General features: G+C 37.0%; 1 protein-coding gene and 1 non-coding gene across 2 annotated transcripts; one reads left to right on the forward strand and one right to left on the reverse strand.

Annotated features, from left to right (window-relative positions):
• Positions 1-909: 909 nt before the first annotated feature.
• Positions 910-3554, reverse strand: LOC111881009 (malate dehydrogenase, glyoxysomal). The gene is made up of 8 exons (XM_023877405.3): positions 3202-3554; positions 2708-2923; positions 2311-2625; positions 2038-2211; positions 1903-1938; positions 1696-1785; positions 1236-1330; positions 910-1152 (listed from the first exon to the last, which is right to left on the reverse strand). Exons 1-8 carry the CDS (start codon positions 3259-3261, stop codon positions 1080-1082), a joined length of 1059 nt encoding a protein of 352 aa, XP_023733173.1. The 5' UTR covers positions 3262-3554; the 3' UTR covers positions 910-1079.
• A 2022-nt stretch (positions 3555-5576) lies between these two features.
• LOC111881030 (small nucleolar RNA R71) lies at positions 5577-5683 on the forward strand. Its single transcript, XR_002846662.1, has one exon. It is a non-coding gene; the product is annotated as a small nucleolar RNA R71 (small nucleolar RNA).
• Positions 5684-10495: the final 4812 nt, after the last annotated feature.

Consider the following 10495-nt stretch of genomic DNA (forward strand, 5'->3'; position numbering starts at 1 on the left):
TGGTTGGTGATTGTGTGATCATAAGTTTGAAACATTGAATATCAAATGTTAAATATGCAAAATGAATTATTAAACTATTAATAATCCAGTTTAAGCTTTCTAAAAAATCATCTACGTTTGTAAAATGTGGTTTTTAAACGAAAAAATATATATTTATACGGTTTAAAATATAATAAAAAGGTATATTTATACGGTTTCAAATGGAAAATGGTTAAAATCGAACAAAATTTAATAAATGATGTTCGATTTGGAACAAAAAAACATAATGTCAAAATTGAAAGAAAAAATTAAATTTAGTGTTAAAATCGAAAAAAAATAAAAACTTAGTGTTTTTTATAAAAAAAAAAATTCAATTTTGATAGGTAAGAATATCATGTCAGCATGTCACTTCATCAGAACTGACACGTCATCATGCTACGTCAACATGTAACCTGGTTGACCGGTCAAATGGTCAGAATTGTAACAAATTTGAAAACACAGTGTCAAATTTGAGAAAAAAAACACAACGTCAAATTAGAATTTTGGTGTAAACTAAATGTCTTTTGTGTTATTTACCCAAATAATAATAAATCAGAACATGAGAAAATATCACATGAGAAATGCTTCATTTAATTCTTTCTTCATTCATGTGTAGTCCATTATGATTAGACTACACACAAAACACTACCTTATGTTGTTCATTCCATTCCTTCAAGATTCCATTTCATCATTGCAAAGATACTCTTAATATCTCTAAGTAGAACTTGTTTCCATTGATCATAGTTCTCATAACTTTATTTGTATACAATGTTCAACATTTTGAATACACCCAACAATAATCAAATTCTTTTTTAGATTACGCATCAAGTTAAAACCTATTTTTTAGATTACGCATCAAGTTAAAACCTAAAGATTGTAATGTCCATAAAATAGATGCAAGAAGTAACAAGATTAGAATATAATATGTGATATAATTATTCTAATACATCTATTTTATGTATATTTGGATTCGTACATTACATGCAACATGAAGTAACAAAGAAAGCCATGATAATAGAATCAACACTTGTATACCACCTCATCATTCTCACACCACCCTTTCATTTCCTTATAAAAGAAACCCCCTTTTCAATACTTGTTGCCAACTCTTTTTTAGCTTCCTCTAATCCAGCCCTATTTATGCAAACATAAATTTCTTAATTTCACCCAAAATTCAAAATAAGTAAAATAATATTGTGTTTCAATCAATTTCTTACCTTTCATATTCATTCAAAGGTCCAAGTTGGTATATTTCTTCCGCACCACCACGCCCTAGTTTCACTTGGGTTGCAAAGAAGGGTAATTCCGTCACCTATTATCCAACATTTTTCAAAAAACTTCATAAATTTAAGATTTATAAAAGTTATTATTTATTTATTTATTTATTTTTCATAAAGTCATGTATAAGTAAAGTGGCTGAATAGGTAATGATGTCTGGATAAAGCGATGTATACATAAGGTTTGTTTCTTTTCTAGACCGAATAAATCATCTGAATTAGACTAAATGACCATTTTACCCTAATGTGATGTATACATACATTAAGCCAAGATCTTTTGGCTTAATCCATTAAGTCAAAAAGAAACAACCATGTATAGTTGTTGAGATCAAGTGTTTAACCAATTAAGCTCATTAAGTACCTATTCATGTGGGATGGGGGTATTATAGTAATTTTATACCTGAGAATCTACAAAAGCACACTCCACAATGCCAGCATCACCTCTTAAGCCACGAAGACAACAATCTGCGAATTTAACCGCTGCATACGCCTGTGAAATTTGATTAATTCTCTATTTTAATTTCATGGAATAAATGACCATTTTACCCTTACATTCTGAATAACAAATTTCACAATATTCATTAAATTTAATCCTTATTCGGCTTACCATTGAGAGTGTTGCAGAGCCAGCCCCGGCTTTCGCCTGAAATTGTAATTTTAGGTTATCATAAGTTTATATAAATAATTAAATATTAATTTTAAAGAGAGAAAAAAAATGATGTGGTTTTTAACTTTTTATTACCTGAACAACTTCAGTTCCACCATCTTGAATGCGCTTTGTTAAGTATTCGGTTTCTTCTTTAGTGAAGGAACATGGAGGCTTCACCTGTGAAAGCAGGGGCAAAATGGTAACTCCAGCATGTCCTCCAACCACAGGGACACTAACTTCTCTTGGATCAAGTCCCAAAACTTCAGCCTGAAAAAGTAAAATCAATTAAAAATTCTCTTGTCTTGAAAACTTCAAGCATGGTCAACAAAAGTCAAACTTGTAAAGAATAACAAACTGACTACATACCACAAAAGTGTTGGCTCTAACAACATCAAGCATGGTGACACCAAGAAGGCGTTTGGGATCATAAGTTCCAGCTTTCTTGAAAACTTCAGCAGCAATTGGAACTGTAGAGTTGACCGGATTACTGATTAAGTTGACTATTGCATTAGGGCAACACCTGGCAATTCCTTCACAAAGAGTTTTAACAATTCCAGCATTAATCTTGAAAAGATCATCTCTTGTCATTCCAGGCTTTCTTGGAACACCAGCAGGTATGATCACAAGATCCATCCCTGTAAGTGCAGCATCAAGCTGTGGTTGCCCTAGAAAACCTCTCACCTGACAAAAAAAAATGGTGAATCAAGGGCATTGTAGACATTTCACAAAATAGCTAAGAAAGTAGTGATGAAAAGAAAGTTACCACAGCACCAGTATCCATATGGCTGATATCAGCTGTGACACCAGGGGCATTGACGACATCATAGAGATGAAGAACAGAAACCAATGGATTCATCTTCATTAGCATAGCTAAAGGTTGACCGATCCCTCCAGCAGCTCCCAGTATCGCAACTTTGAATCCAGGCGCTCCTCCTTTTGCTCTGCAATTAGCTCGCTCGAGTACAGAGCCTCCTTCCATCTTCGAGTACATAATTGAACAAAAAACGAAGATTGTAGTTACAATTAGGGTTTATAGTTCTAATCTCATCCGTATTGAGCTATAGACATTAGTCGAATTCAGATTTGAAACAGGCTAATACAGTAGACATCAATCCATTGTCGGCGAAACCAGTAAATTCAATTTCAGATTGTAGCAGATGAAGAACCCTAACGGGTCATATGAGCTGAAACAAGAATCTATTGAATCACATAACACCGGAATTATGTGGCTATGAAATTAAGAATCGAGGGAAAAACCTGGGAATTTGAAGGGTGGAGATGAGCTGCGATTCTTGCAATTCGCTGATTGGCTTCCATAGTTGTAGCTTTTTTTTTTTTGGTGTCGGGTGTTTCTTGGTGATCAAGAGAAGTGAATAAATGGAGTTTAACAGGGAAGAAGTCTGGAAGATAAAGTATGGATAAATTTTCCTTTTTTAAATGGTGTCAATTTAATAGTCGAATAAAGAATAATTCACAAAATTATTTTGTGGAAAATAATCCCTTATCCTTTATCTTGTGTGTTTGTGGTTCTGTGTGCAGATGTAGTGATTGATTTTGTATTCTTTTGAAGCTTGATTGAGAACCCAATCGAAAATTAGGTTAAAGATTAAGATCTTCAGAATTTGGGGAAACTTTCTAGGGTAATTGAAGTTGCGAATTTGATTGTAACCCGATTTCATTCAAAGCTGAATTTATTGTTTACCATGAATCCTCTTTTCTTACCTAACCGCCATGAGAAGAAGCAAGTTTGGAGGAACTGATTGAGCTTGTGTCAAAAATGGTTGCATGGAAGTTCCTGTTGAAGCACGTTTAGAATTGTCTAATTTATAAAAATAAAGATAAATAAATAAATAAAAGGTTCGTAAATAAATATGACTTTTTTTTTTTTGAAATTGAGTAATCTAACTTCAAGTAATTTATTAATAAAAATCAACTTTTTTAACTTTTGAAAAAATTGTTATTTTCTTCGGAATAGGTCATTTGGGAGAAAAAGTATTCATTATGGAAGATTCGGTGACAGTTGGAGTTTGGATTCCGAAATATGACACCGTACATTTCAAAGAGTAAGTTTAGAATCTCGCATGTTAACTATGACACTCGCGGTGTTTAAGAAAGACCTTCCAAGTATGATCGGGACTTTAGGATCCGCTTCCATATCTAATACTATGAAGTCCGCGAGAAACACGAACTTATCGACCTTCACCAATAAATCTTCGCATATTCCTCTCGGGAATGTGACCGTTTTATTTGCTAGGTGAATTGTCATTCAAATTGGCCTTGGCTCCGGAAGATCTAGTTTCTTGAAGAATGAGTACGACATGAGATTTACACTTGCCCCCGAATCACCTAGTGCATAAATGGTAGCTAAGTTTCTGAATTGACAAGGCAATGTTAAGCTTCCTGGATCACCCTTTTTCTTAGGTAGTTTGTTCAACATGGCAGCTGAACAGTTCTCGTTTAGGACCACTTTCTTCACCTCTTCCATCTTCCTTCTATTAGTTAGAAGTTCCTTGAGGAATTTGGCATATTTAGGCATTTGTGCAACCGCCTCTATGAATGGCATATTGATTTGAAGAGCTTTTATGTGTTCCAGAAACTTCTGGTAGTCAACATCATTCTTTTCTTGTCTAGATCGAGATGGAAATGGCAGTGGTGGTTGATATGGCTTAACAGGAGGCTTGTTTTTCTGTTCAAGTGGGGGACTCGTCGAGTCCGTAACCTCGACTCGGCGAGTCGGGTCGGGAATTTGTGATTCTTCATGTTCTGCTTCTTCCTATTGCACAATCTTGGGATCTTCTTGATGAATAGGGGCCACAGGAGTTATAATCTTCCCATTCCTAGTTGTCACGCTATTTATATGTACACATTTTGGGTTGCTTTCGGTATTACTAGGAAGTCCACCCGGTCTTCTCTCGTTCACTTGTTGTGCAAGTTGGCCTAGCTGCTTTTCTATGTTGAGAATAGATGTTTGATGATTCCTAAGCAGATCATGTTGATCTTTCATCATAATTTGGTGTTCTCTCAACATATTTTGTTGATCTTTAATTGCAGCATCGGTGTCATTATATCATTTTTCGGATGCGGCCACGAATCTTGAAAGCATGTCTTCTAAATCTGATTTCTTTTCATGTACCGGTTCCTCCCTTTGATAAAAGCCTCTAACTTTTTGCTTATATTTTTCCTCCCTTGTCTTTTTGTACTCTTCATATGGTAGCCATTCTTTTTTGGGTTTTCGCCAATTGTCATCAAGCCTATCACCACTCGAATAGCACAATCGTACCTTCCGGTTCCCATTCTCATCAAGGTCACAATCCTTAGTAAGTTGGGGCCCTCTACAATTTTCACATCCCACTCTAATGACATGGATGGATTGGTCCATCTTAGTCATTCTCCGGTCCATTCTTTCCAATTTTGACATTATTGCTGCCATGTCATCGGTAATAGAGTTCACTGCCCCTCGAGTCAGGTCATTCCTTAGGTTGTGATATTCTCTAGAGTGCTTAGAGAATTCTTCAATTAGTTCTTTGATCACCGGGGGTGGCTTCTTTGTGAGAGGTCCTTGCGAATCAAGGAGCTACCTAGTTGTTACATTGACTCCATCATAGAAAATAGAGACTTCTTGTTGACTGTTTAGATCATGATGTGGGAAGTTCCTTAGTAGACCCTTGTATCTCTCCTAAGCCTCATAAAGTGACTCTCCAGCTTGTTGTTCAAAGTTGGCTATAGCTTTCTTCAACTTGGCTATCTTTGAGGGAGGGCAAAATTGGTCTATGAATTCTTCTTTCATTTTAGCCCAAGTAGTGATCGATCCTGGAGGTAGTGATTTCAGCCAATCTTTCGCAGCTCCCTTGAATGTGACGGGAAGCATACGAAGCAAAATGGTTTCGCGAGATACATTTGGAACATTGAAGTAGTCGTCTACATCGTTGACCTTGTCCAAATGTTTGTATGCGTCTTCGTGATCTTTCCCGTAGAAGGGAATTTCCTTAAGTTGAGCAAGTATGTGGCCTTTGAGTTCGAAAGTGGCAGTCGCGGGAATCACGGGTTGCACGAGTCCTGGGTCGGTATCGTCACGTATCCTTTTCTTCCATTCACCCATGGGAACTTCATCGATGTTAGCCATGATGTTAGCGAGTTCGTCTTCAAAATCGCTTCCTTCTTCGGATTCGGTTTCTTCCCTTTCGGTTTCGTACTCAGTATCCTCCTTCTTCGGGTCTTCGTCCGCCACTGAAGAGATGCTGGATTCTCCTACTTTTTTGCCCTTTTTCTTACTAAAAACAAATTTTAGATTCTTCAACGGTGAATTCTTCGATGTTGCGGTTTCTCCTACGTTTTTGCCTTTGTTTTTCCTCAAAGTTGTTTCCGGGTCTTCAAGTGGTGGAGTCAAATGTGTACCTCCTCCCCTGGTCATAAACGAACTGCAAACAAAACAGAAAACACACATAAAAAGAACAAAATAAAATAAAAACGGAACTAAATTTCAGCGATGGACTCGTCGAGTAGCTTCGATTGCACTCGGCGAGTTCCAGGCTAAAACTGGAAAAAAAATTAAACAAAAATTCTAAAAATTCAGATAAACTTAAAACTAAACCTAATACCTAGACTACTAAAGCAGTAACTTTGTGCAAGATTGATCTCACACAAAGGATCGATAATACTAGAAATTAGAATTAATTTTTTGAACCGTTCCCCGACAACGACGCCAAAAACTTGATGTGTATATAAATGCACGGGTTTTAGTCGTACTTTTAAGATGAAATTTAAACACACAACGCAGTGGACTTGTCTATTACTGATATAGTTGAATAAGTAGGATATCGAACACAGGGAACGGAAAATTAAACTAATAACTAGAATTAACTAAGCAAATAGATTAAGTAAAAGGTTTTCTCTAGTTTTACAAGACTAGAAACTTTGACAAACTATCTAACACGCAATTTAAATGACTAACAACTAAAACTAGTAAAAACCAAGTAAATTCAGTAATCAAAAGGGTTTCTGTTTAGGTTCGATTCATTTACTCCTATGGTTAATTTTATGTCAATGCAATGGATTAATTGTTATTGGTTACCAACTAAGGTGATTAGATTCACATTCGCTATTACCAATCCTTAGAAAATAAATTAATTTAAGCAGTGATCAAGTGATTAAACTAACAAATTCCCTAGTTTAATTATTCGGATTAAATAAGACTTGTAATTAGTTAATCAAATTAATAATTCAATTAACCTCCTGTTGATGGTTTATCACACAAGCTCACACATTAATTTACCTATTCTCTAGTTAATCCTAGTTTCACATTCACTATTCCTAGGCATATAACAATGTTTTCACATAAATCATATGAGGTAAGCAATTAATAGATGTTCATGCAGCTTAATTACTTGACAATTAACAGAAAATAGTTATGGTTAATGCATAAGGGTCTTTAACAAGCTTAATTTAACTAAGTTCATCAAATAACAATCAATCCAAACATAAATTAATCCATAGGAGCAAAATTATCTACCCTAAACAGAAACTAATTAGTTCATAATCAAACCACACATAGTTCAATCAAACCACACATAACTCTAATCAAGCCACACATAGTTCTAATCAAGAATAAAGTGGAAAAGTAAACTTATGTTGCCTTAATCTTCTTAGAATTGAGGATTAGGGTTCTTCATGATTTCCAAGGCTCTAGATGTATTCTTGGTCGCAAGGTAACTCCACCAGGTTTCTCTAACCAACCTCAATTCGGGAATGTGAATTCTATTTATAATTTTCGAAAAACAGGGTCTACTCGTCGAGTAGAGAACCGACTCACCGAGTCCTCCTTGTGGAATTCGTATACGGCAAGGACTTTACGTATTGCTTCGCGAACCTTCGTGGGTACTCGTCGAGCAGACGTCCCTACTCGTCGAGTGGCATCAGAATTTGACTCTCTTCTTCTCTCTTTAGTTCCCGAGCTTCCGATCGCCTCTCCTGCTTCCGAGCATATATTTTGGACTGAAAATACAATTTAAACACTATTAAGTACCTTTTGTCCATAATTTGCAAATAACTAGCTAATAAATAATAAAAATCTATACTAAATATATAGCTAAAGTGTTGTTGAAGGTGAACTCGTCGAGCTCTTGCTAGACTTGATGAGTGGGGACGGGTTTGTCGTATTATGTGGACGAAGGGACTCGGCGAGTTGGTGGACCAACTCGGCGAGTCTGGTCAACCAAAGAGTTGACTTGACCAGGGTTTGACTTTGACTTTGACTTTGACTTGGATTCAAGTTGACCCTTGAGGGGGGTTGTGGGTACAAATTGATAACCTAGAAGGGCTTCTGTGTAGGGATTGAGGAGTCGAGGAGAGCTGATTTTCACACTGAGGACAGTGCAGACGCTACACGACATCGAGGTGAGTTACCTTCCAGTAGGGGTGGGTCTAAGGCCACAATGTCGGGCCACCAACAAGAGTAATTGGTAGATTTGTCTTTGTGATAATTATCTTGGTATGCTTATGTGATATGCTTATGAGATATGCTTATGTGATATGCTTATGAGATATAATTATGAGATATGCTTATGTGATATGCTATGTGAGTTAGTGGTAGTAGCAAGGAATAGCTTTCCCTTGACTTGGTCATTAGGACCGAAGGGTAGGTCAGTACCCCCAGATATGCCTAATAGTATGATTATATTTTGTTATTGTATGATAGAGGTAGGGGTGAAATAGTCCCCGATGTTGGCTGAGATTGACCGGAGGGTAGTCAGCATCCCAGAATGGCCTGACATGGGTAGGTCAGCACCCCAGAATGGCTTGATATGGGTAGTTCAACACCCCAGAATGGCTTGACATGGGTAGGTCGGGCACCCCAGAATTGTCCGGCAGTATGTATGCTATGTGATTGTATGGTATGTGGTATGATGGGGGAACTCCCTAAGCTTTGTGCTTATAGTTTCAGTTTTGGTTTCAGGTACCTCTTCATCTAAGGGGAATGAGCCGGCGGCGTAGCAGTGCATCACACACACATTTGATTTCCGCATTGAGTTTTCTGGGAATGTACTATGATTTATACTACTGTTCGATGTTGTGATTTTTAGACTTATTGATGATGGTTTATGGGTTGATATGATAATGACAAGGTTTTAGTAAACGAATATATAATTTACTTAATTACAAATTTTTTGGACTAAAAAATTGGGATGTTACACGTGCTCAAAGAAAAAGCCACATCAGAGCGAGTACATGTCATAGCATACATGATCGATCCAACGACGAAAGCATATGGAACTCGACTCATTTATGCAATCTCTACATCGGTACTTGGAATCTGAGTCTAACTCGGCTTGGTATTACTTTGGATAGGTAGCTCCCCTTTCTTTGAATTCTCCATGCTAAAATGCTTTAGCACCTTATCCAAATACGTACTTTGACTAAGTCTAATTAGTCTTCTAATCATATGGCTCAAAATCCTTATTCATAGAAATAAGTAGCCTCTCCTATGTCCTTCATAGCGAAACACTTTTCAAGCTAGGACTTAACTTCCTGTAAGGTTGGAATGTCGTTTCCTATAAGTAGTATGTCATCAACATACTATACCAGCAAAGTCACTATACTCCCACTAGCTTTGACATATACACAAGATTCATCTTCAATTCCAGAGAAGACAAACTCTTTAACCTTCTCGTCAAAACAAAGATTCCATCTGCGAGAAGCTTGTTTCAATCCATAGATTGATTTCTCAATCTTACACACGTTATTGGGGTATTTAGCATCCACAAAAGCCTCTAGTTGGCTTATGTAAACATCTTCAGCCAACTTTCCATTAAGGAAAACGGTTTTGACATCCATCTACCAAATTTCATAGTCATGAAATGCAGCTATGGCTAACATATCCCTAATAGATTTAATCTTGGCCACCGGTTAAAAGGTCTCGTCATAGTCAACCCATGGGGTTTAAGTAAAGCCCTTCGCAACCAGTCGAGCCTTGAAGGTGTGCACCTTTCCATCCATGTCAAACAAGTTCCAAACTTGATTGCCATACATGGAATGGATCTCGCTGTCCATTGCCTCTTTCCATTTAGCAGACTCAGGGTCCTCTATGGCTTCCTTGTAGTTAGAAGGCTCATCGAAATTTACTAGTGTACTATCACTAATAAACGTATCACCATCTGTAGTTATATGGAAACCATAAAACTCAGGTGTCATTCTAAATTGAGTGGAACGTCTAAGAGGTAATGACTCATCAATGGGTTCAACAGGAATTTCTTCCTTGGGTTGAGTGCTAGTGTTAGAGGTTCCTTCATCGATTGGCTTTTGAATTTCTTCAAGATCAATTTCACTTCCACTGTCCTCTTTGCATATGAGCTCTCTCTCTCTCTTTCTCTCTCTCTCTCTCTCTCTCTCTCTCAAGACTCCCCTTCCTGCTATGAAGACCACATTCTCACTTGGTCTGTAGAACAAGTATCCAAAGGACTTTTGTGGATAGCCGATGAAAATACATCACTCACTTCGAGGTTCAATCTTGTCATGAGTGTCTCATCTAACGAAAGCTTCACAACCCCAAAGCTTT

This window comes from Lactuca sativa, chromosome 9, assembly GCF_002870075.4.
Source record: "Lactuca sativa cultivar Salinas chromosome 9, Lsat_Salinas_v11, whole genome shotgun sequence".
In the NCBI taxonomy this organism is placed as follows: Eukaryota; Viridiplantae; Streptophyta; class Magnoliopsida; order Asterales; family Asteraceae; genus Lactuca; species Lactuca sativa.

Bases quoted from the DNA above. Each gene is read 5' to 3' on its own strand.
- LOC111881009 (XM_023877405.3), bottom strand. From the start codon at position 3,261: ATGGAAGCCAATCAGCGAATTGCAAGAATCGCAGCTCATCTCCACCCT. The intron at 1,939-2,037 runs GTAATAAAAAGT...TTACAATTTCAG, and splicing joins GTGGAACTGAAGTTGTTCAG to GCGAAAGCCGGGGCTGGCTC. The intron at 1,153-1,235 runs GTAAGAAATTGA...TTGCATAAATAG, and splicing joins CCTTTGAATGAATATGAAAG to GGCTGGATTAGAGGAAGCTA.